The 25,967-nt window shown below is 40.2% G+C and overlaps 1 protein-coding gene and 1 pseudogene across 4 annotated transcripts; one reads left to right on the forward strand and one right to left on the reverse strand.

The window, feature by feature from the left end:
* Window positions 1–2,544: 2,544 nt before the first annotated feature.
* Window positions 2,545–3,216, forward strand: LOC103214550 (ferritin heavy chain pseudogene; annotated as a pseudogene).
* A 1,130-nt stretch (window positions 3,217–4,346) lies between these two features.
* CKAP2 (cytoskeleton associated protein 2) lies at window positions 4,347–25,764 on the reverse strand. Of its 4 annotated transcripts, none has more exons than XM_007960478.3 (9): window positions 25,595–25,764; window positions 24,624–24,708; window positions 20,175–20,250; window positions 19,223–20,091; window positions 18,594–18,798; window positions 15,695–15,865; window positions 12,743–12,812; window positions 6,916–7,168; window positions 4,347–6,102 (listed from the first exon to the last, which is right to left on the reverse strand). In XM_007960478.3, the coding sequence occupies exons 1-9, from the start codon at window positions 25,662–25,664 to the stop codon at window positions 5,856–5,858; spliced, it is 2,046 nt and encodes a 681-aa protein (XP_007958669.3). In that variant the 5' UTR covers window positions 25,665–25,764; the 3' UTR covers window positions 4,347–5,855. The 4 variants fall into 4 exon arrangements, with proteins under 4 accessions (XP_007958669.3, XP_007958668.3, XP_007958673.3 ...); XM_007960477.3 differs by having other exon boundaries at window positions 20,175–20,253; XM_007960482.3 differs by lacking the exon at window positions 25,595–25,764 and adding an exon at window positions 25,053–25,256.
* Between the last annotated feature and the right edge of the window lie 203 nt (window positions 25,765–25,967).

Raw genomic sequence — 25,967 nt, forward strand, 5'->3', positions numbered from 1 at the left:
TCCAGCCTGGGCGACAGAGTACACCGTCTTGTACACTGTTGGTGGGAATGTACCATGGTGTCGTGCTATGAAAAACAGCATGATGGTGCCCCAAAAAAACTAAGAATAGAAATAACCATATGATCCAGCAATTCCACTTCTGGGCATATAGCCAAAAGAATTGATAGCAGGATCTCAAAGAAATATTCGTACAGCCATATTCATAACAGCATTATTCACAATAGCCAAGAGATGGAAGCATTACCAATGTTTAATGATGAATGAATGGATAAGAAAAATGTGGCATGTTTGCAACATACAACATGTATGTTGTAAATATACAATGGAACATTATTCATCCTTACAAAGGACATTCTGACACATGGTACAACATGAATGAACCTTGAGGACATCATGCTAAGTGAAATAAACCAGTCACAAAAAGACAAATACTGTGTGATTTCTCTCATGTAAGGTTCCCTAAAGTGCTCAAATTCCTAGAAACAGAAAGCCAGAATAGTGGTTGCCAGGAGCTGGAGGGAGAGGGAAATGGGGAGGTGTTGGTTAATGGGTATAGAGTTTCAGTTTTGCAAGATGAAAACGTTTCAGAGATTGGTTCCACAACAATGTAAATATACTTAACACTACTGAACTCTACAATTAACAATGGTAAATTTTATATGCTCTTTACAATAAAAAGATTTTAAATTACTTGGCTGCAGAGGGAGAAGTCTTCACCTTCTAAGGCTGTTTTATCTAAACATCCTTGAAAAGATAGTCCAGAAAAAAATAAAGGGCAATCTACATTCTACAAGACAACCGGCCCCATCAATTTAAAAAGTCAATGTCATTTCTAACAAAAGGGTATGTGGGGGTTAATGTAGAATGAAAGAAGCCATAATCAAGTACAATGCATGAATCTTGATTGGATTCTGAATCAGAAAAAGAAGGGCTATAAAAAACATTTTGTGGGCACTTCGGGAAATCTGAAAATAGACTGGATATTAGTTTTTTTAGGGAATTGCTTTCTTAGGTATAATAATTATATTTTGGGTTTTGTAGGGAAGCACAAGCTTATTTTTAGAAGTTACACTCTGAAGTGTCATGGGTATCTGAAAGAAATCTTCAAATTATTCAACAACACATGTACAGTAAATTGAACTACATTAAATTGTTTCTATTCAATTTTTATTATAATTTCTTTTTTGTTATTTGTTTTTGTTTTTGAGACGGAGTCTCACTCTGTCGCCCAGGCCGGAGTGCAGTGGTGCGATCGCAGTTCACTGCACATTCCGCCTCCCAGGTTCACGCCATTCTCCTGCCTCAGCCTCCCGAGTAGCTGAGACTTCAGGCGTCCGCCAACATGCCTGGCTAATTTTTTGTATTTTTTTTTTTTTTAGTAGAGACGGGATTTCATGTTGGCCCTGCTGCTCTTGAACTCCTGACCTCAGGTGATCCACCCACCTTGGCCTCCCAACCTGCTGGGATTATAGGCATCAACCACCGTGCCCAGGCTATATAACCATCTAATTTAATATTGACCAAATGAGATTTCCTTCTGTACCCCAAGCTGATGAATAGGAATGGAGCAATTTTGTTTCCAAATGTTCTATAATGAGCATATATTACTTTATTATTAAGGAAAAATTATTTTTAAAGTGGTTCTATGGTATAAAACTCACAAAAAGTAAAATTTTAATTACTTGTAATTATATCATTGTGAGCTAAATAGTGAACTTTTAAGTTCATACATTTGACCTTTTATCAATTAATTTATAGTAATAAAAAGACACATGATATGTTTTGGCAGCAGTTGAGGGAGAAACTGGCAACAGCAGTAGCAGCAGGATGGGGGGGCACCACATCCACCCACCCACACTGGCAGCAGAGGTGGCATCCTGAGAAGAGGCAGGCAGGGGGAGACTGCCGCAGTTGGAAGGACCAGAGAACCATCAGCAGGGCAGGGCAGCTGTGGGCATGAACCATCTAGATCTCCAAGGAAGGGAAAAAATGGCGTGGGGGAGGTTGGAGATCCAGTAACACTAGGAGCAAATCCTCCTCCCGTGGCTAACCCTTTTCTTAACATCTCAGACTTACCTTTTTTTTATCTTTCAGAGACAGGGTTTTGCTATGTTGCCAGGCTGGAGTATAGGAGCTATTCACAGGCATGATCACAGTGTACGCTAGCCTTGAACTCCTGGGCTCAAGTGACTCTCCTGCCTCACCCTACTGAGTAGTTGGAGCTATAGGTATGTGCCACCATGCCTGGCTAGATTTTTTTTTCCCCCCACTGGAATAAAACCTTCATGATTAGTTTCAGATAAATTTATGAGTGGTAAACTGAATCCTTCCTTGCTTGTTTAAAAATGTTTTAGGCCAGACGTTCTTCGCCGAGAGTCGTCGGGGTTTCCTGCTTCAACAGTGCTTGGACGGCACCCAGCCCTCGTCCCCCATCCTGGCGGGCCACCCATAGCCAGGCCTCCGTCATCTCTTCACCGCGCCCTTGGACCGCCCCAAGGCCACCGCCGCCGCCGCCACCGCCACCGCCTGTCCTTAGCCTCCGCCATGATCACCGCGTCCACCTCGCAGGTGCGCCGGAACTAACACCAGGACGCAGAGGCCGCCATCAACCGCCAGATCAGCCTGGAGCTCTGCGCCTCCAGCGTTTACCTGTCCATGTCTTGCTACTTCCACCGCGATGATGTGGCCTTGAAGAATTTTGCCAAATACTTTCTTCACCAATCTCATGAGGAGAGGGAACATGCCGAGAAACTGATGAAGCTGCAGAACAACTAGGTGGCCGAATCTTCCTTCAGGATATCAAGAAACCAGACTATGAGGACTGGGGTGGGAGAGCGGGCTGAATGCGATAGAGTGTGCATTACATTTGGAAAAAAATGTGAATCAGTCACTACTGGAACTGCACAAACTGGCCACTGATAAAAATGACCCTCATTTGTGTGACTTCATTGAGACACATTACCTGAATGAGCAGGTGAAAGCCATCAAAGAATTAGGTGACCACGTGACCAACTTGCGCAAGATAGGAGCACCCGAATCAGGCTTGGCAGAGTATCTCTTTGACAAGCACACCCTGGGAGACAGTGATAATGAAAGCTAAGCCTCAGGCTAATTTCCCCATAGCCATGGGGTGACTTCCCTGGTCACCAAGGCAGTGCATGCATGTTGGGGTATCCTTTACCTTTTCCATGAGTTGTACCAAAACGTCCACTTAAGTTCTTTGATTTGTACCATTCCTTCAAATAAAGAAATTTGGTATCCCCCACACACAAAAAAATTTTTTTAGGCCGGGGGCGATGGCTCAGGTCTGTAGTCCCAGCACTTTGGGAGGCCAAGGTGGGCGGATCACCTGAGGTTAGGAGTTCAAAACCAGCCTGGCCAACATGGCGAAACCCCACCTCTACTAAAAATACAAAAATTAGCTGGGCATGGTGGTGGGCACCTGTAATGTCAGCTACTCAAGAGGCTCTCCTGCCTCAGCCCACCCGCCTCGGCCTCCCAAAGTGTTGGGATTACAGGCGTGAGACACTGCGCCCAGCTGGAAGACAGGGTTTTTAATGGCAGGGGTACCCTTTAGGAAAGTGGAAGTTACAGACAAAATCATAAATCAATACATGGAGGTTATAATTGGTTTGGCCCAAAAAGGTGGTTACCTGGAAGCAGGGGCTTACAGGTCATAGGTAGATTCAGAGCTTTGCAATGGATAAAGTGGGGCTTTGTCTAAAAACCTGGGGTCAGCAGAAAGGCATGTTAAGATTTGGCCTGTGGGCATGATTCTCTCTAGGCCCCTCAGGAAGAAATTTAGAACAAAGAATCATGGTTAGAGTCAGCCTGTTTCCCCTTATCTGAGGTCCATGTTACAGTGGTTCGCATTTTCATCTGGTATGGATCTGTGTTTCTAAAACATTCAACATGTCAAGATGTTATCTTTCATTTCTATAGGGAAATCAAACATTTTTTCTTTATTCCAGGCTGCTCAATTTACTGTTTTGAGGCTAGCTAGGTACCTGGAATTTCCCTTGAAGAGACTCAAGATTTTTCCTTTATTACTATGCATGGGAAGATCCAAGCAGGCCCTTAAGAGGGGTCCCTGTTATGTCTCTACTGGATGCTTATGCACGGTATCACATCATTTAGCTTGGAACAAACCTAGGGGAGAGATAACATAGCTGTCCTTAAGCATCAGAAAAGGAGTAAGACCTCTGGTTGAATGTTAGAACTAGGACTATTTAGAGACAGATTTTCCCCTCAGGTAAAAGTTCTATCTTGAGTTCTCTTTACAAAGGCATTTCAAGCTATGCTATAGACAAATGAATTATATTGTATGGATATTAAAAAGCTGAGAGTGTATCAAAGCTTGAACTTTATTTCAAAATGGCATTATTTTGGGTCAAAGTATGAAAAAAGGCATAGTTATGTTTTTGTTAAAGTGAAAAAAATTAGGTAAAGTTTATATAAGTAGACTGATGATTTTTGAAAATACACCATTAAGCATGTACTTCAGTGTCAAAAACCTCAAGTCGAATCTTAACAATGTATTTCATATTTCAAAAGGAAAGCTAAAATTCATTCACTGTGGTTAAACTGCATTTCATAAAATAATTGTTGAAATAAACTTCATTAAAACATCATTATACAGATATTTTAATTGTATATATATCAGGTACACAGAATAAAAGTCCTACTCTCTACAACAAAGAAGTCAATAAATAGAAAAAGAGATATACAAACGGAATGAACATAAAAACGACTAAGCATGTGATCTTCAACCACATTCATACAGTTTTTAAACTAATCTTTTACAATTAAAAAGTCACTTATTTGAAACTGCAGAGTTGACAGATATGTGCCATATAATTATTAGTTTGGAACCTTACAAAACAACTTTAGTAGTGTTATTTATGTGTGGAGAGAAAACTGTGTATGTAACTATCATGTTTCAGGGGACATGACTTAACTGAAGTTTTTATGTTACAGGGAACAAAAAAAGTATTAGTATCAGGTATTTTAGAAATGCTGTCTAAACTAGAATGACATTTATTCAGTATGATATATTCTTTCTCTAACTCCATTCTAATTGTTTAAAATCTATCAAGTGAAGTTACAGAAGTTAAACCACTACATCTGGCATCTTTCCTTTCTCACACAAAGTATCTTCTCTTAGAAATGGGATATTTAATTAAGTATCCTTCTTGGTGACCCCAATTATAATCTAAAGAGGCCACGAGACCACAGACTACTACTGACAAAAAGTGACAGTACACTTTTCATCAATCAACATGCAGTCCAAGGGACACAAGAGAACACAAGTCTGGGTAACATGAATTTGGTAAGAAAGCAAGCTAAACCTCCTGTGTCTTAGTACTCCAAGTGAGTCATTCTATACAATTTTTGATTAATCCAAGAAAGGCCAAAAAAAAAAAAAAAGCATTCTGTTTAAAGGCAGAGGTACATCATCACTTTTAAAAACATGTCAAGGCAAACATACACATTTTACCTAGAATACCTCATTTGCTAATGATGCATCATTACTGTACTTATATTTAGTAAAGTGAACAGGGTAGTATTATAACCTGTTTATATTCAAGGAACACAGTAAACTAGCTGACAAAATTTACCTATCTTAAAGAAAAAAAAACGGTTGGTTGAGATTGACAAGGTGGGATTAGCTTTCCAATGCACAGCAGGACAACTCTTGCCATAACATGAATGTTAATAAAGGAGCTCACTGCCATGAATACTTAGGATACATAGGTACATGGCCAACTTCAGACCTAAGGGCAATATAAAGCTAATCAAAACAAAATACCCCACACATAATAAAAACCCCCTTCCCTATCAGAACTTTATTTCTCTTATGGTATTTCAGCCTCATAGTACACCCGGCACAGTGCTGCATTAGGGCGGCATACAAAAGCATCAGTTTCTCTTCCCAACTCCGTTAGCTGTTCCAATGAAGACACACAAGGATAATGATCTTTTAACATATCTGGCAATTTAGAAGTTTTCTCTTGAAGACGTCGAGAACGTCTCACTGGTGTTAAAAACTTCAGCTCTTTAAATGCAGAATTTGTTTCATCAAACTGCACCTTCTTTTTCACACTGAAAATTAAAACAATATTCCCAGAGTTCAAAAACATGTTAACATTTTTACTCTGTACTTTCATGATATGTACCATACTATATAGCTTGTATGTTATAACCACGTAAAAGCATGTAATTGTCTTTTAGAGAGGTACTATAAGCTCATTGAAGTGAGAAACTTACCCTTTTCTCAATCTGTCATTACAACTTGTACACAGTAGATACCTGAGTATCTGTAGAACTGGCTAATTCCTGAATGCCAAAACCTACTCTTATTAATAACACACAGATTCAAGTAAAATAAAAAAAAAGTTTTCTTTTTCAAAATGGCAATAGTTAGTGAAAGTAAATACAGTATTTAAGAGGTGAAATGTTCTCATGACATTCTAGTTGTTTAAAAACTTTTCTGTTTTCTTTTTTGTTCTGAGACAGGGTCTTGCTCTGTCATCCAGGCTGGAGTGCAGTGACATGATCCTGGCTCACAGCAACCCCTGCCTCCTGAGATCAAGTGATCCTCCCACCTCAGCCTCCCAGGTAGCTGGGCCTACAGGCACACACCACCTTGCCCAGACAATTTTTTTGTACTTTTTTGTAGAGATGGGGATTTGCCATGTTGCCCAGGATAGTCTTGAACTCCTGGGCTCAAGTGATCTGTCTGCCTCGGCCTCCCAAAGTGCTGAAATTACAGGCATAAGCCACCATGCCCGGCCTGAAAACTTTTCTATATTAATACATGGTAGCTGTAATCTGAAGCTATCTCAAAGATTTTTAAATGCCATATTTATTATCCCCAAGCATGAAAACAAATCATAGTATATTTTAAAAGTTTACCTTTGCAAGTATGGCGTACTAGACACATTATATTTAATCAAGCAACTTGTCCTCGTTTCTGTATTGGGGGTTTTAACATCATGGGTTGGATCTTTTGTTTTGTTCTCTTGCTCTTTTTCACAATCTTGAAATAGCAAATTTCTATGTTTACTCTCCATTTCCAGTTTTTCTGGATCTACACCAACACCTGTATCTTCAATACTGACTTCTTTGACTTCTTCCTTGGTTGCACAAGCCTTCTCCATATTTTCTCCTATAGAAGATACATTTATAGATTAAGCTTTTGGCTGAATTTTAAGAACAAAATCAGAAGACATTAAAGGTGTTCCTAGTTGGCTAAATTTTCAAAATAAAAGAACACAATTGCCATCTCTGAACCATTTCTTTTCCTCAGCAAATACTGCTGCCAACTATATAACAAATAATATTATGAAATGAAATAAATGCTACATATGAAATAAGAACAAAGGATTATTAAAACCCACAAAAAGAAACAACTAACTTTGCTTGTGCTATAGGGAGATGGTTAGGGAATGCTTGACAAGCGACATTTAGGCTGGGTCTTAAAAATGAGTACTTGACCAAGACCAAGGAAGACAACCTTCATATGGCACATAAAAGAAAATGATCTATTAACATAACATTAAAGAGCCAGTGTGTTTAGAATATAGGGTAAGGAGCAAGGTTAGGAGTGGGAGCAGGAGGTATTGAGCTTAGATAGGTAAGCAAGAGTTGGATTTTAATGAGATTTATATGAAAGAAGTTTGGTAAAAACAATTCACCAGAGACAGATATAATTAAATTTGGTCAATGTAAAGGACTGTCTAGAATGGCAGAGAATGAAAAGTAACAATCTGTGATGGCAAGATGACAAGGTTGTTGTAAGAGCCTAAGTAAGGAAGAGGTCGGACAGGAAGGAAGGGTCCAATCTGAGAAATATTTCTGAGAACACTCTTTTTTTTTTTTTAGAGACAGGGTGTCTGCTGTTCTGTCACCCAGGATGGAGTGCAGTGGCATAATCTTAGCTCACTGCAGCCCCAAATTCCCAGGTTCACGTGATCCTCCTGCCAAAGCCTCCCAAGTAGCTGGGACTACAGGTGTGTGCCACCATACCCAGCTAATTTTTACATTTTTTGGTAGAGATGGGGTCTCACTATGTTGCCAAGGCTGGTCTCGAATTCTTGACCTCAAGCGATTCTTCCACCTTGGCCTTCTGGTGTTGGGATTATAGGCGTGAGCCACCACATCCACCCAAGTCAGAACTTATTAACAAATGAATGCATGACTGTGTAGAAATGAGTGTGCAAATGTGTTAGGAGCATCTTGTCTACAATTTCTTAAGAGTCATAAATGCCAGAGAAGGGTTTTTCTTTTCTTTTTTGGGAGAAAGGGATGTTGGGTACGGGAAAGGGATGTTGGGTATGGGAATGCAGTGAGGGCAGACAAAGGGTTCAAAACAAAACATGTTAGGCTGGAAATACTTGTGAGACATCCTAGTAAATCCACTGAGCTGAAAAAAACCTCTGAATTATTAGGAAAATTATTAAAAGTTTTTACTAAGAGAAGTTTTAGTTGCACAACAGTGACTGAGTTTTAAGTGGAAGTTGAAGAAGAGAGAAAAGAATATAGATTAATTCAACAAATATTTAAGTGCCAAATATGTGCCAGGCATTGCATTAGCACAGGAGTCTCAATAGTCACGAACATCAGACATTGTCCTTATCTATTGAGTTTACATAATGCAAAAGACAGGACAAACAACTAAATAGAAAGCAATCAAATGCATCAAATATTGCATAGGGAAGAAAAAGGGAGCACAAAACAGGTGCACTAAACCTAGGCTGAAAGGAGAGGGGATGGGAAATCATCAGGGAAGGCTACTCCAAGGAAGTGACATTTGAATTGAAGTCTAAAGGATAAGTAGAAATTAAGAAAAAGCAGAAGATTGTCTCAGAGAGACCTGGAAGGAAAAGAGAGTATAACCCCTTTCAGGAAATGGAAAAAAAGAAAGAGAAATTCAGGGATGTAGGGGAGAGGGAAAGAGAAGAGGTTGGACTCAGGAATTTATGCAGATGAGTGACAGAGCATTTAGGCTGCAGTGTTGAGAATGGATTGGAATGAAGCAAGAGCAGAGAGGCAGGAAACTTAAGTTTGAAGGCCACTGTTATAGTCTAGGTAAGAGTGTAGGTCATCTTGACTATAGAAAAGAGAGTAAGGATGGAGTGAAGTAGATAGATCTTAAGAGATACTTAGGAAGTTAAACTGAATTTGATCAGCTGGGGAAAAAGGGTTGGGAAATGGGAAAGAAGGAGTAAACAATCACACCAAGATTCTGACCTGGACAACCAGACAGGGCCATTCATTAAGACAGAGAACTAAAAGAAGAATCAAGTTTAGGGGAAAATTATGTGTTCAAGTTTGGCTATTTGTGTTTGAGGTAGCTGTGAAACACCCACGTGATGCTTGTTTCTTATTATTTGTCCTTTTTTTTTTTCACCCTCTTCTGAACTACTTCGACCACTTACGGTCTTTTGCTGTTCACAAATAACTGATTTGTGAAATTGGTTTTATATCCAGAACTTACAATTATACATTTAAGAAAACCAAGTTTATGGATAGCTCCTTCCCCTATCTAAAGACTAATCAAATATTATACCTGCTAGAAAACACCAACTAGTATTATCCTATAAGATAGGAAGAGCAACTTAATTAGAATACTGCTTTCATCTTTCCACGTATCTCCAGAGACAGAATTATAAGAGAAGACCTTTCTATGAAATTTGAATTTCCACTTAGCTGTCTTTTGTGAATAAGAGACAGGACAGGCGGGAGGCTGAGGCAGGAGAATTGCGCGAACCCGGGAGGCGGAGCTTGCAGTGAGCAGAGAGCGGGCCACTGCACTCCAGCCTGGGTGACAGAGCGAGACTCCGTCTCAAAAAAAAAAAAAAAAAAAAAAAAAAAAAAGAGACAGGACAGGGTTATTCTTTTTTTTTTTTTTTTCTTTTTCTTTTTGACACGGAGTCTCACTCTGTCACCAGGTTGGAATGCAGTGGTGCAATCTCGGCTCACTGCAACCTCCACTTCCCGGGTTCAAGATATTCTCCTGCCTCAGCCCCCCGAGTAGCTGGGATTACAGGCATGTGCAACCACGGCCAGCTAATTTTTGTAGTTTTAGTGGAGACAGGGTTTCATCATGTTGGCCAGCATGGTCTCAATCTCTTGACCTCGTGATCCACCCGCCTCGGCCTCCCAAAGTGCTGGGATTACAGAGGCATGAGCCACTGTGCCCGGCCTGGACTGGGTTATTCTTAAACTTTTCTTTTCCTTTTGTTTGTGGTATACTAGTCTTTCCTCGGTTTCCCCTTCTCTCCTTGCTTCTCAAGCTCCTTCACTAAATACTACTAGTAAGATCAGATCATATAGATGTTCCGTATGTTACCTTGGTACATATTAGCAGTCACCATATATTAAAATAATCCCTGATGAACTAAGCATGCTGCCATTAGAAGCATGACCTCCAACATAGCCATTAGCATAGTAATTAGCACAGCCATTAACATATTAACACCAATGAACAGATTTTTGTTTTTTTCAGTTAATACATGTAATCAAACACTCACATAATATACTTAATTTAGACCTTTTTTTTTTTTTTGAGACACAGTCTTGCTCTGTTGCCCAGGCTGGAGTGCATTAGCACAATCTCAGCTCACTGCAAGCTCTGCCTCCCGGGTTCACGCCATTCTCCTGCCTCAGCCTCTCAAGTAGCTGGGACTACAGGCGCCCGCCACCACACCCAGCTAATTTTTTGTATTTTTAGTAGAGACGGGGTTTCACTGTGTTAGCCAGGATGGTCTCCATATCCTGACCTGGTGATCTGCCCACCTCGGCCTCCCAAAGTGCTGGGATTACAGGCGTGAGCCACCGAGCCTGGCCTTAATTTAGAACTTTAGTATGCTCTTCAATTTTTTTTTTTAAGGTTTAGTCCTTCAACCTAGATCTCTACATCTTAAATTAATTTTGCATACTAAAAGGGTACTAATACTGTTCTGGAAAGCAATCTGGCAGCATATATCAGGAGATCTGAAAAGTTCAAACTGTTGGCCGGGCACTGTGGCTCTCACCTGTCATCCCAGCACTTTGGAAGGCCAAGATGGACGGATACCTGAGGTCAGGAGGTAAAGACCAGCCTGCCTAACATGGCAAAACCCCATCTCTACTAAAAATACAAAATTAGACGGGCTTGGTGGCGCATGCCTGTAATCCCAGCTACTCAGGAGGCTGAGGCAGGAGAATCGCTTGAACCCAGGAGGTGGAGGCTGCAGTAAGCCGAGATCGCGCCCCTGAATTCCAGCCTGGGCAACAGAGCAAGACTCTTTCAAAAAAAAAAAGAAAGAAAAAGTTCAAACTGTTTGACTCTTGTTAAAATTAATAAAAAGAAAACAACTAGATACATAGGCGATGGTATATAATATGCACTCAAATATTTGACTGTAAAATATACAGTTATAGCAAATAATTGGAAACCATTTTTCTAAAGTTAATTAATGACTACAGTTTAATGAATTTGCTATGTGTCATCAACTATGATACTTTATATTATTTCATTCAATGGTCCCCAAAAATCTGTATTTACAGAAAAGAGGGTATTTTTTGCCTAAAGTCATATCAACTGGCATAAACTTTATCTGAATCTTAAAATGTTTTTATGACTGGCAACTAATGAATCTCTTATCTCCATCTACTATCCCCAGCAAAGAGAATTCCTGAATGAGCTCTTCTAGCCAACACAACAGATCACAGAATTTAACAGGTGAAAAGTCTAGATATCTAGTCAAACTGCCTCATTTTTAAGGCAGACGATTAAAGCCTAGAGAGACGATGCAACTTTCACAGACATTCAGTGACAAATCTAAATATTGAGCCAGATCTCCTGATTAAAAATACTACATAAAGCCACTTTATCTCAGAGGTAGGTCAACAGAAGTAGGAGGAAAGAAAACAACCTATATATTTTAATAATCAAAAAAGATAAAAGAAAAACTAACTCAGCAAAGAAACAGTAAAACTACAATTCACAATGAAATACCATTTCACACCAGTCAGAATGGCTATCCTTAAAAGGACAAAAAATAACAGATGCTGGCACAGTTGTGGAGAAAACAGAATGCGTTTACATTGTTAGTGGGAGTGTATAAATTAGTTCAACCATTGTGGAAGACAGTGTGGCAATTCCTCAAAGACCTAGAGACAGAAATACTTTCAATCTAGTAATCCCATTACTGGGTATATACCCAAAGGATTATAAATCATTCTACTATAAAGACACATGCACGCATATGTTTACTGCAGCACTATTCACAATAGCAAAGGCATAGAATCAATCCAGATGCCCATCAATGATAGACTGGATAAAGAAAATGTGGTACACAACACCATGGAATACTATGCAGCCATAAAAAGGAATGAGATCATGTGCTTTGCAGGAACATGGATGGAGCTGGAGGCCATTATCCTTAGCAAACAAACACAGGAACAGAAAACTAAATACTGCATGTGGGAGTTAAGTGATGAGAACACATGGACACCTCAAGAACACACACTGGGGCACATGGGAGGGTGGAGAAGGGAGAGGATCAGGAAAAATAATGGACACGAGGCTTAATATCTGGGTGAGGAAATAATCTGTAAAACAACCCCCCATGACACACATTTACCGTTGTAACAAACCTGCACATCCTGCACATGTATTCCTGATCTTAAAAGTTAAAAAACAACAATAACAAAAAAACTACATTTCACTTGAAGGAAATGAACTAAAACTTACCTAAATTAGCTTTTTCTTGACTCTTCATTGTTAGAATATCTACAATCGTGTGTCGCATCTCTTCAATAGGCTTAATTTTTTAAATGAATAAAGCAGATCCATTAAGTTTTATTTTCTCTGACATTAACTAGGTATCCAAGTTGTGATTAAAACTTCACACCGTATTTTAAAGTAAAGGAGTGGCTCTTAAACCATGCTTCTCAGACCACTTAATAATTAAGATTGAAAAATGGCTGTCTTGGCTGGGCGCGGTGGCTCACGTATGTAATCCCAGCACTTTGGAAGGCCGCAGGCGGATCACGAGGTCGAGAGATTGAGACCATCCTGGCTAACACGGTGAAACCCCGTCTCTACTAAAAATATAAAAAAATAAGCCAGGCGTGGTGGCGGGCGCCTGTAGTCCCAGCTACTCGGGAGGCTGAGGCAGGAGACTGGCGTGAACCCGGGAGGCGGATGTGCAGTAAGCCAAGATTGCGCCACTGCACTTCAGCCTGGGCGACAGAGCGAGACTCCATTTCAAAAAAAAAAAAAAAAAAGAAAAATGGCTGTCTTTTCCAATTTATAGACTAAAAATGAAGGATAGAATTCTTTTTTTTTGAGACAGTCTCCATCTATTGCCAGGCTGGAATGCAGTGGCACAATCTCGGCTCACTGCAACTTCCGCCTCCCAGGTTCAAGTGATTCTCCTGCCTCAGCCTCTCCAGTAGCTGGGACTACGGGCGCATACCACCATGCCCAGCTAATTTTTTGTATTTCTAGTAGAGACAGGGTTTCACCATGCTGGCCAGGCTGGCCTTGAACTCCTGACCTCATGATTTGCCCGCCTCGGCCTCCCAAAGCGCTGGGATTACAGGTGTGAGCCACCACGCCCAGCTTTTCACATTTAACAACTTCCCCCATAATTTTACTTAAGCCTTGCTCCTTTTCTCTTACATTTAAGTCTACGGTTATATTTTTGTTTCATATGCTATGAAATGTATCTCTGAAGAGCTTAAGGTTGATCATCTTAACATATTCATTCACGAATTTACTAAGAGCCCATTATTTATCAGATATTATAAGCGTTTACTATGCTCCATCCAACACAATGAAGATTAGGGAAGGTGTAATTCACATTCTTAGTTCCAGAACTTAGTCCTGAATTACTCAGCTATCCTGCTTTCAGTTTTCTCGGCTAATTTTTTTTTTTTTTGAGACAGGGTGTTGCTCTGTTGACTGAGGATGGAGTGCAGTGGCACAATCATGGCTCACTGGTCTTGAACTCTAGAGCTCAAGCAATTCTCCCACTTTGGCTTCCCGCATAGCTGTGACCACAACTGTCTACCACCAAAAAAACTTAAAATTTTTTTTTTGCAGAGATGGGGTCTCACCATCTTGCCCAGGCTGGTCTTGAACTCTTGGACTCAAATGATCCTCCCACCTCGGCCTCCCAACGTGCTGGGATTATAGCCATGAACCATCATGCCTGGCCACTAATTTTAAGAGATAGGGTCTGTGTTGCCTAAACTCCTGGGCTTACGCAATCCTCCCACCTTGGCCTCCCAAGTAGTTGGGACTATAGGTATCTACTACTGTGCCCAGCCATCTTGGCTAATTTTGATTCTTGTTTTCCAGCAGCTTCTCCTCTGGTGTTGTATCTTTCCGTTTACATTATTGCTTTGTATGTGAGCCCTGGCTCCAACTTTGCATCCTTGCTACAATGTCCTTAGTTGCCTTAAGTAATGTCCCTTCTGATACAACATAGTAGGGGCCTAACACTCCTTTCCAGGTAGCATCTATCAAATATAATTACCATTCTGAAAAGTTTTATACATGATAGCCACTGAGAGACTATCTGCTGAATATCTGATTTTTTACTTAAGTGAAAAGTCAAATAGCATTTGTTGATTTTGTTGAAACAAAGGTGAATACATCTTTCTTAAAAAAAGGAGTTTAAAAAAATTATCTATGTAAACAATCTCCAAGAATGTGTTTCTGAGAAACCTGGATTAAAAGGAAACATATTTTAAGAACATGTATCCATGAAAAAAAAAAAAAAACAACCCAACCACACAAACTCAAGAAATGATTTATTCTACACCCAAAGCTTTGTGTTTCAATAGGCTGGAAGAGGTAAGGAGTATGGTATCAAACCATTATAGAGGTAATAATGTTCGAGAAACTGGTTTATTGCCATTTTCTGTATGCAGACAGGATCGATCTATACAGTGTATATATAGGAGTACATTTGGGTTTACTTTTTTTTTTTTTTTTGAGACAGAGTCTTGCTCTGTCGCCCAGGCTGGAGTGCAGTGGCGCAATCTTGGCTCACTGCAAGCTCCGCCTCCCGGGTTCACGCCATTCTCCTGCCTCAGCCTCCCGAGTAGCTGGGACTACAGGTGCCCGCCACCTCGCCCAGCTAGTTTTGTGTATTTTTGTAGAGACGGGGTTTCACTGTGTTAGCCAGGATGGTCTCGATCTCCTGACCTCGTGATCCGCCCGTCTCGGCCTCCCAAAGTGCTGGGATTACAGGCTTGAGCCACTGCGCCCGGCCTGGGTTTACTCTTAAAGTGAAAGAGTTCTCTCACAAAACCAAGAGAGCTTGATAACATTTAAAAAGCTAATTTCATCCCTTTTGCTTTAAATTCAATAAACAAATTTTAATATTACATTCAGTCTCCCCATAAATTTTCAACCAGGAAATGCATACAATAATATGCTAAGACATTTCATGCAGAAAGTTTCATTAAATATACATTTCAGCTTATATCCACTTTCTAAAGTCTGATTATTCCCAGTACAGGAATAAAAGACTTAGAAGGCCAACAAACAGCAATCTTTGTGGCCTTTAAACATTTATAACTATTACATATATGACCACAATTTTCTCAAGCTATGTTGTGATGTGTTTCAAATTAATTCCAAATTGTCTACTACACTGTAATCGTAAAGATCAGTAAATGTTTACCTTACCTGAGCCCCCGCCAGAATGGCTTTCTCATAGATTGCAATAATATTTTCAATAGGACTTGTGATTGGTTCAATAAGTGCAAGACATATCCAATACTTAACAAGCTTTTTGGCATCTGGAATATTTTTAATCAGGTCATTCAGTGTGACCAGTATATCTTCTTTTGGACATCCCTAAAAGAGCAAGAAATAATGTGTGTAATACTTTTTAGCTTACAAACTATGAACAATAATTGAGCCTACTATAGTCAAGATCAATGATAAAGATAGCCATAAGCATAAAACAAAAAAATGAAATATTAGTTGAGACATTTATTAGTAAAACATGAACATTTATTTGGTCTTGATTTTATTCTCATATATATTGAGGGATTCCATTTGTTAATACCTTAAACCAAATGTTTAAGAGTCAGAATAGCCTGCAGAGTTTTTTTTCCTCTTAAATGTCTTCATCAGGTTTTGATAAATGAATCTGTAATGGTTTATGTCAGAGTTACATATAGTTAAATAGTAGGGCAGAAAAAATTCAGTTATCAAAAGGAAAAACTTCAACTGAGCAGAAATAAACTCTGATTCTATTCTATTAGAGAATCAGTTTTCCTGATTGTAACTTTTACTGGTGTTCAGAACCACAAGTGTTCAGAACCACAAGAAGTTACAAGATGCTCATGAAGAGTAGAGTAAGGTTTGAAATCATACCTTGAATTCAGTTTTGTTATGGATCTTACATACTAGTGGGTGACCAAAACAAGATTAAAGAGCAGTCAGGAAACAAAGATATTGTCTATTATTAAACATAGTATTGTTCTGGAGCTGATTATTATACTCCATAGGATTTTGGTCTAAATAGCAAAATTCTGCAATAAATTCAAAAACATGATGTTGGCTTAGATGAATGGGATTTTGTTTCTGTTTTTCTTTTTTTGAGACAGAGTTTTGCTCTTGTTGCCCAGGCTGGAGTGCAATGGCACGATCTCGGCTCACTGCAATCTCTGGCCTCCCAGGTTCAAGCGATTCTCCTGTCTCAGCCTTCCGAGTAGCTGAGATTACAGGTGCCCACCACCATGCCCATCTAATTTTTGTATTTTTAGTAGAGACAGGGTTTCACCATGTTGGCCAGGCTGGTCTCAAACTCCTGACCTCGGGTGATCAGCCCACCTTGGCCTCCCAAAATGCTGGGATTACAGGCGTGAGCCACCCCACCTGGCCGGATGAATGTGATTTTTTTTGAGTATTTTAGGTAAGTTAATCTGTGATAATAATGACTCACACAACATTTGTGTGGCTAGTCTTCGGTAAAATGTGTAATGAACATAAAAAATAATGTGTAAATATGATGAATAGATATAAGAAACAAAATATTAGAAGCAATAATATCACCTCAGGGTATTACACATTAATTATCTCAGAGGAATCAAATATTTGTAATTCAGTAAAAAAATCCAGTTATCCCTTTGATACAGGTTGAGTATCCCTAATCTGAAAATCCAAAATCTGAAATCCAAAACTTTTGAGTATCAACATCACAATGAAGATGACCATCATTAACACTGCAGAAAATGTACCTATAGGTGACAAGATGAAAACATGTGACAGGCTTATTGAAGAACTAGAGCAGCATTTATTCAGAACAGAAAAAGATATCATGTTCCTTTATAAAATGAAACAAACTTCTAAGACAAAAACCATTGCTAATGAGACAGGTGACTCTGAAGTAAACATCTTAAAAAGCCATACAGCAGAATGACTCCTTATCCCTAGAGGACCCACTTCCTGGTCCTTCAACTGCTTCTGATGTTCCTTCTCACCTAAAAAAATAAAATACAGTGTAAAATACCTCTTAATTAAACACAACATCATAGATGGAGATTGAAAACACGCTGCTGTTTGTTGTTGCTATTGTCTAACAGCTGATACAGGTGTTCTGATGATGCTACTGTGCTGCTTAGTTACTCTGAACATATTTTTCACTGCATTAATGTGTCTTTTTTTAAACTGTTAAGTAATTATGTGTGAATAAGTATAAGAGAATAATTGCTTATTGGTAGCATAGTAATTCAGAGTGAAGAATGATGGTGTTGCCAAACAACCAGACTATCCCATGGGTGGCTGACAAAGTGACACCTTAGTTTTCTGATGGTTCAAAGTACACAAACTTTGTTTCATGCACAAAATTATAAAAAATATTATATCTTTAGGCTACATGTATAAGCTATACATAAATCATAAATGAGGCCGAGCGCAGTGGCTCACACCTGTAATCCCAGCACTTTGGGAGGCTGAGGCGGGTGGATCATATGAGGCCAGGAGTTTAAGACCAGCCTGGTCAACATGGTGAAACTCCGTCCCTACTAAAAATACAAAAAATTAGCCAGGCATGTGGTGCACGCTTGTAATCCCAGCTACTCTGGAGGTTGAGGCAGGAGAATGGCTTCAACCCAGCAGGCAGAAGTTACAGTGAGCTGAGATCATACCACTGCACTCCAGCTTGGGTGAGAGTGAGACTCTGTCTCAAAAGCAAAAAACAAATGTAAATCAATTCTGTGGATCCCATCCCCAAGATAACTCATTATGTATATGCAAATATTCCAAAATCCAACAAAAAACATCTTCAGTTACTTCTGGTCCCAAGCATTTTGGATAAGGGATACTCAACCTGTATATTTATATGAACTCAATGCAAAATGCAGTCAATTAAAGGCTAATAAGCTCACAATTAATGAATGAAGTAGTGTATCTCACAATTAAGTAATTGTTAAAATAATCTCACATAATAATGTTAAGTCAACATAGTATTACCAACATCTCCTGGTCAAAAAGACTGACAATATGATTTAATGAAACAATGTTTATGAAGGTAATTTGCAAACTATAAAATGCTAAGCAAATATAAAGACTCTACCTCATTAATCAAGTTCAGGCATTCAGAAAATGTGTTGTTTACTTTTTCAGTAAATAATCTTTGTTCATCTTCCTCTGCCATGGTAGTCCAAAAAGACCCAACTGGTTTTTCATTTTGTCCTTCAGGCTCATGCTGAGTAACTACTGAGTTAGGGGGCCTTTTCAGCACTCTTCCTTTGCCAGCTTTCCACTCACTCAGACGAGCTCTATAGTTAGAAGCAGATATAAATATTACTTTGAAATCGCTGTCAGAACTCTGTCAAATAGAGGAAAAGTTTAAAAAAAAGTATTATTTTTAGGTAATCTTACTCTAGTGGCATATATATAGTTCACAAGCTTGATGAAATATTAAACATATCAAGGTCAATTATGCTCAATGATTCCATGAATACATTTTTTGATTTGAGATTATTAAAGCATTTACCTTAGATTTTAAAAAAGCAACCTTAGAAAACATATTCAAACACAAAAACTTTTAGGTCATATTGCTCCACAATATAAATTTGCCTACATACGACAGAAGAGAAACCATCAAAGAAAATTCTAATGCAGTCAAGGAAATTATAAGCCAAATCTACAAACAGTACTTGATTGAAAACTAAGGTAATAAAGAAAATTACATCTACTTACTTTCTCTCTTCTGAGGTTTCTTTGGGCTGAGCTGATCTACTATCAACAGTTGCTTTTCCTGTAGTATGTCTTCGCTGGTCAACAGGCTTTGACTTTTCCATCAGTTTATCATTAGACAATGAAGCAGGCCTGGTTACAACTTCAGATGCTATGCATCTTGATAGTGTCTTATTTCTTATTATATTTTGAGAAGAACTGGTTTTGACACTAGATAAAGCTGTTTTTGATTGTAATAGTTCTTTTTCACAAGGCCCTTTCCGGATTGTAACATTGGCAGAGGTTCTACTGATGCCTTGTTTCACAGTGTCCTGGGTATTACTGTGATGACTTCTAATAGGAGGTCGCACAAGTTGTGTGTTCTGAGATGTAGTGCTCACAAATTTAGTAGTGGCAGCCATATTGGAGGATCTATTACTTTTCACTGTTACACTGCTGGTGTTTACAGGCTGAGGCTTTGTGGCTTTAGGGATAGTGGCTGAAAGTTTCTTTGCTGCTGCAAAACTGTCATCTTTGACTTGTAAAGGTTTTCTAAATGAATTAATCTTAGACTGAACAATCTGGCCACGATAAGATCCAAGCACAGGTTTCTTGGGTACGTTAGCATCTTGCTTTGGTTTTTCTGTAGTCATTTGTTTCTTTTTACCATTGTTTTTAAGGTGAAAGGCCTGGCTTAATGTCATATGTTGACTTTGGGGATCATCTTCAGTTAGTAACAAATGTGGAGTCTGATTATTATCCTTAGATTTATGCGTGTCAATTACTACAGTTGAATTGGTTAGTTCATTTGAAGGTTTTAAAGGAACGCAATTTTTCTCCACTATTGTATTATTTTTGCTTTCTGCAGGTCTCTTCATATTTTCTTTATCAGCCTAAAAGAATTATTTAAGAAAAGTGTTTAGGAAAGGCAAAATGGAAAACGGGACCATTTAGGAGTGCTATGTCCACATCTTACCATTTTTGTTTTAAGTTTCAGCACTTTAGTCCCTTCTTGAACTTGGTCCTCAGATGTCACAACTCTCCGACCTCTACTACTTAAAAACAAACAAAATGATTAATCAATCAATCCTGTACCAAGGAGGCTTCCTGTTGGGGAGGAAGAAGAGAGCAATGTTAACAATTAACTGACTTACTAATTTTAAATTTAATAAAGACCTGAGTTGAAATTTATCCTAAGCAAGTTTTTTTTTTTTTTTTTTTTTTTTTTGGGATGGAGTCTTGCTCTGTCACCCAGGCTGGAGAGCAGTGGCATGATCTCGGCGCACTGCAACCTCTCTGCCTCCCGGGTTTCAAGCGGGTTTCCTGCCTCAGCCTCCTGAGTAGCTGGGATTACAGGCACATGCCACCTCACCCAGCTAATTTTTGTATTTTTAATAGATACAGGATTTCACCATGTTGGCCAGGCTGGTCTTGAACTCCTGACCTGAGGTCATCTGCCTACTATGGCCTCCCAAAGTGCTGTGATTACAAGTGTGAGCCATCACGCCCAGCCCTAAGCAAAACTTTTAATTATTTTTAATAGTGTAAACAGGTCGGGCGCAGTGGTTCAAGCCTGTAATCCTAGCACTTGGGAGGCCGAGGTGGGCAGATCACGAGGTCAGGAGATCGAGACCATCCTGGCTAACACAGTGAAACCCTGTCTCTACTAAAAACACAAAAAATTACCTGGGCGTGGTGGTGGGGGCCTGTAGTCCCAGCTACTAGGGAGGCTGAGGCAGGAGAATGGCGTGAACCTCGGAGGCGGAGTTCGCAGTAAGCTGAGATTGCGCCACTGCACTCCAGCCTGGGTGACAGAGCGAGACTCCATCTCAAAAAAAAAAAAAAAAAAAAAAGTGTAAACAAATGGCTGAGGAATTTAAAGATATTTTCTAAAAGTCCTAACACTTTCTGTCCAGAGAATTTGTAAATACTTAATAATCTTATTTCAAATCATTCTCAAGTCATTCAAACAAGTCTTCAAATAACCTTTAGTGATACCTCCTTGGGTTAGTTTTAAGTACTTAGTAACAGATGTACTACATTGAAAAAACTTTTATTAAAAAGAGCCTCCCAAAAGTGATTCAAAAATTACCATATGCCATTCACAGCTTAATGCATATTAGGATACATTAAGAATATGGACTGCTGGTTGTGGTGGCTCATGCCTGTAATAGCAGCACATTGGGAGGCTGAGGTGGGGGGGATTACTTGACCTCAGGAGTTCGAGAGAGCAGCCTGGGCAACACGGCAAAACCCCGTCTCTACAAAAAATAAAAAATTAGTTGGGTGTGGTGGTGGGTGCCTGTAGTCCCAGCTACTTGGGAGGCTGGGGAGGGAGGACTGCTTGAGCCTGGGAGTTGAGGCAAGATCCCATCCATGCACTCAAGGCTGGGTGACAGAGTGAGATCATTTCTCAAAAAAAGAACCTTAGTTTCTAGGCGGTATTGCAAAGAAAATCCCTCCTCAAGAAACTGACCTAACTTATTTTTATAGCTATAAACTGGCCAAGGCAGACTGTGAGCATCTCTTAGCAGGTGATTGACTCTACCAAAATCACAAAAATTGGCCAGGCATGGTGGCAAATGCTTGTAATCCCAGCTACCCTGGGGGCTGAGGCAGGAGAATCGCTTGAACCCAGAAGACAGAGGTTGCAGTGAGCTGAGATCGCACCACCGCACTATAGCCTAGGCGACACAACGAGGCTCCGTCTCAAAAAAAAACAAAAAAAGTATATTTTACATTTGACATAATTTAGTCGTTAATAAATTTTGTTTACATTGCTTTCATACCCATTTGTTCTGTCAGCTTGGAGAAGGTACAGAACTTGACATAACCTGTACTATACATTTTGAACAATGGTGAAGGAAGATCAAAATGTGCCACTTAACAGGGTATCTTAGTAGCTAACTTCTAGCTAACAAAACAAAACTCAGCATGACAAGGAGAGCCCATCTTACTCACCTGACTAGTGTGGAGACTTAATCCTATTCTGTCTTATTATAAAACCACCCTCAGAAGAGTTATCTGAAATGAGTCTTAGGATATCTATACTTTAGAGATTGTAAAATACTGTTTAATTCTGAAAAGCTGCAACACAGGTTGGCTGTCTTATTTAATAATTCACTGCTGAAGTGATTAACACTTAAATTGACATCTGTTTTCTTTTCTTTTTTTTCTTTTTGAGACAAAGTCTCGCTCTTGTCCCCCAGGCTGGAGTGCGATGGCGTGATCTTGGCTCACTACAACCTCTGCCTCCCGGGTTCAAGCGATTCTCTTGCCTTGGCCCTCCCTGGGATTATAGGCACCTGACACCACGCCCAGCTAATTTTTGTATTTTTAGTAGAGACAGGGTTTCACCATGTGGGCCAGGCTGGTCTAGAACTCCTGACCTCAAGTGATACACCCACCTTGGCCTCCCAAAGTGCTGGGATTACAGGCGTTTGAGCCACTGCACCTGGCTGACATGTTTTCTGAAAGGAATAAATGCAGTACTTAAGCCACAAGGAGCGTTTTAGAATTTTCTTTTCTTCCTATTATGTTTAAGAGTATTATAAACCCCTGACCCTGTTGGATTCCCTATTTAAATAAGCGGTTGAGAGTCACTGTCTGAATCCATATTATCTCTACTTATTCCCTAGTAATTTCATTCTATCCTAAGGTTTTTAAGTAAATATCATCTGTATACTGATCGATTCCTGAGTTTATGCTTCCAGTCCCAACCCCTCCCCTGAACTTCAGACACACAACTATTTGGCATATCTGCTTGGATGTCTGGTTGGTACCTCAAACATAGTCAAAACAGAACTCCTAATTCCCCAGCTCCTCCTTCGGTCTTCCTATTTCAGTATATGGTTATCACCATTCATTTACTTATTCAAACCAAAAACCTAGGATCACCTTTTTGTCTTAAACAAAGAAGTAAAAGATTTATTTGTGAAGAATAAAATGTTCATTCCAAACTAAAGCAACTTATTAAAGTTAGAAATTGTTTTTAAAATTTTAGAAGCCAAACTTACACAAAATTGCAAAAATATAAAACAGGTCAAAGAATATCTGTACACTCTTTACCCAGGATCCACCTATCGTTAAAATTTTTATCCCATTTGCGTTATCATTTCCACTCTCTGAATATGTGTGTGGGTAGTATATACAATTTTTTACCTGAGACCTTTTTTTTTTTTGAAACAGAGTCTCGCTCTGTCACCCAGGCTGGAGTGCAATGGCGCGATCTCGGCTCACTGCAGCCTCCACCTCACAGATTCAAGCAACTCTCCTGCCTCAGCCTCCCGAGTAGCTGGGGATTACAGGCACCTGCCACCATGCCCGGCTAATTTTTTGTATTTTTAGTAGAGACAGGGTTTCACTGTGTTAGCCAGGCTGGTCTTGATCTCCTGACCTCGTGATCTGCCCACCTCAGCCTCCCAAAGTACTGGGATTACAGGCGTAAGCCACTGCGCCCAGCCTAAGCCTGTAAGGATGTTACTAGTGGTTATCTCTAGAGAGTGAGGGGATCTTTTGCCTTTCTGCTTCATCTACTTTCATGGGTTTTTGTTTTTGCTACAGCTATGTACTATCTAAAATATTTTAACAAAATAATAAAGATATTTCTGTGGAGGGTTGAGACTACAACTAATAATCTCTAAGCATTTGGGAAGGCCACCCAACTCTTCCCTGATGAACTCCCCCACACTGAGTAAAAGCTTTGCTAAATAATAGAAATACGAACCTTTGTTTGGTGTAAACCGTAAGTCGATAATCTAGTTTATGCACATACTTTGTTTCATAATTTTTTTTTCTTAGACTGTGAATTAATTTATGTAGAAAACGATAATCTAGGCCGGGCACGGTGGCTCACTCCTGTAATCACAGCACTTTGGGAGACTGAGGCGGGTGGATCACAAAGTCAGGAGTCCAAGACCAGCCCCGCCAACATAGTGCAACCCTGTATCTATTAAAAATACAAAAATTAGCAGGGCATGGTGGCGCTTGCCTGCACTCAGTCCCAGCTACTTGGGAGGCTGAGGCAGGAGATTCACTTGAACCCGGGAGATGAAAGTTGCAGTGAGCCAAGATCACACCACTGCACTCTGGCAACAGAGCGAGACTCTGTCTCAAAAAAAAAATTAATAAAACGATGATCTAATGCTGCACCATCCAATAAAGTAACCACTAGCCAAATATGGCTATTGAGTCTTGAAATGTGGACAGACCAAACTGAAATGTCATGTAAGTGTAAAATAGATACCAGATTTTAAAGACGTTGTACCAAAAAAAGATGTAAAATAATATGTAAGCACTTTTTAAAAAACCTTTCTAAATGTGGCTACTAGAAAATTTAAAATTACAGATATGGTTTACTTTGCATTTTTATTGGACAGATCTGATACAATTTTACAGAAGTGAAAAGAAATAAACTTGACCTTACCTGGATAACATCTCATTTTCCTGCTTGTATGCAAAAAGCGTTTTTCTTCTCAAAAGATGTTCCTTGAGTTTTTGTCTTCTTTGCTCTAGACAACAAAAGGTAAGAGCTACAAGTCAACATTAGTTAAAACATCAATAACGGCTAATAAATCTTGTTGACTAAATGAAGAGTTTACTTCCAAAGCTGGTTCCACTTGAGGTCACATCTATACAACAGAAAATTCCCCAATTCAGTATTGCCTTTGCGAAATCATCTTACAAGAGGCTGTTACCATAACAGGTCCCCAAAACCCCTCTGCATAAGAATCACATTCTTTACTGTCTGTGAAAAATCTGGAGAACATCATTTTCTACATGCAGCTCCTGAAAGCCAAGTTTTAAGAAAGCAAATGGTAGAAGTGAGGCGCTAGACTCCAAAGTTCTAATTTACCAGAACTGGGTTAGGTGAGAGTTACTTTCTTTTGCTTTCCAGTGTGTAGAATATGGGAATAACAATATTACTTTTGAAGACCCAATCAACCCTCGCCTTCCATAAAGTTGAAGGAGAAGCTGTGAAATTGGAAAGAACACAATGGGGGTATTTTATCCGACCCCCAGCCCTGCAGAAATTCGCTACGGACCCAAGAGGCGGAGGACTCCGCGCAGGCGCAGTCGGCCCGGGAACCCGCGCAGCCCCGCCCCCCCCGCGGACCCGGGGGTCTCAGACACCGGTCCCGGCCGGACCTCCGCACGTTTCCCTTGCCTAACGGATTCCTTCTTAGGAGGGCCCATCCCAGCCAGCAGCGACCGCACACTAACACCACGCAGCGGGTCCTGTTTTTATGACCCGTTCTACAAGGCCAAGAATGCGGCGGGACGAGGCCGACGCCGCGTTCAGGGCTCTCACAGAGCCAGGGAGGGGTGAAGCGCGCCAGAGCTGCCCCGAACCCCGACTGCCGGGCCCGCGCCCGCCACCGCCACCGCGGCTTTCACCTTTGAATGCGGACTGGGCCCTTTGACTCGGGGGCAGCTGCAGGTCCTGGGGTACAGCCGGGGTGCTCATCGTAGCCTCGGGTCGGGGGATGCGTCTCAGCTTTAGCGCCTAGATATGACTTGCTCAGACCACCGCCGCCGCACACTGCATACGCCGGCCGCTGCTAAGCACTCAGACGGCGCGGCTGCAGTCTCCGCCCATTGGCTCCTGCGTGAATTGAATAAGCCAATGGACTTAGAGGGGCGGAGCCTGGACTGCAGTTGCTCAGGCTGATCTGGTGTCTGCCCAGTTCGGTTGGGACTGAGTCTGCAGGTTTCAAACCTAAACAGCGCTCTTCATCCTGGACGTGCGATGGGGGAGGAGTCGACCTGC

The sequence above is a fragment of the Chlorocebus sabaeus genome, chromosome 3, assembly GCF_047675955.1.
Source record: "Chlorocebus sabaeus isolate Y175 chromosome 3, mChlSab1.0.hap1, whole genome shotgun sequence".
NCBI classification, from domain to species: domain Eukaryota; kingdom Metazoa; phylum Chordata; class Mammalia; order Primates; family Cercopithecidae; genus Chlorocebus; species Chlorocebus sabaeus.

What these genes read in the sequence shown, in the direction of transcription:
- CKAP2 (XM_007960477.3), bottom strand. Translation starts at nt 25,664, where the DNA reads ATGAGCACCCCGGCTGTACCCCAGGACCTGCAGCTGCCCCCGAGTCAA. An exon ending in GAAAATGAGATGTTATCCAG is followed by an intron (nt 20,254 to 24,623) that starts GTAAGGTCAAGT and finishes TTTGTTTTTAAG; the next exon opens with TAGTAGAGGTCGGAGAGTTG. An exon ending in TCAAGAAAAAGCTAATTTAG is followed by an intron (nt 7,169 to 12,742) that starts GTAAGTTTTAGT and finishes TATCTTCTATAG; the next exon opens with GAGAAAATATGGAGAAGGCT.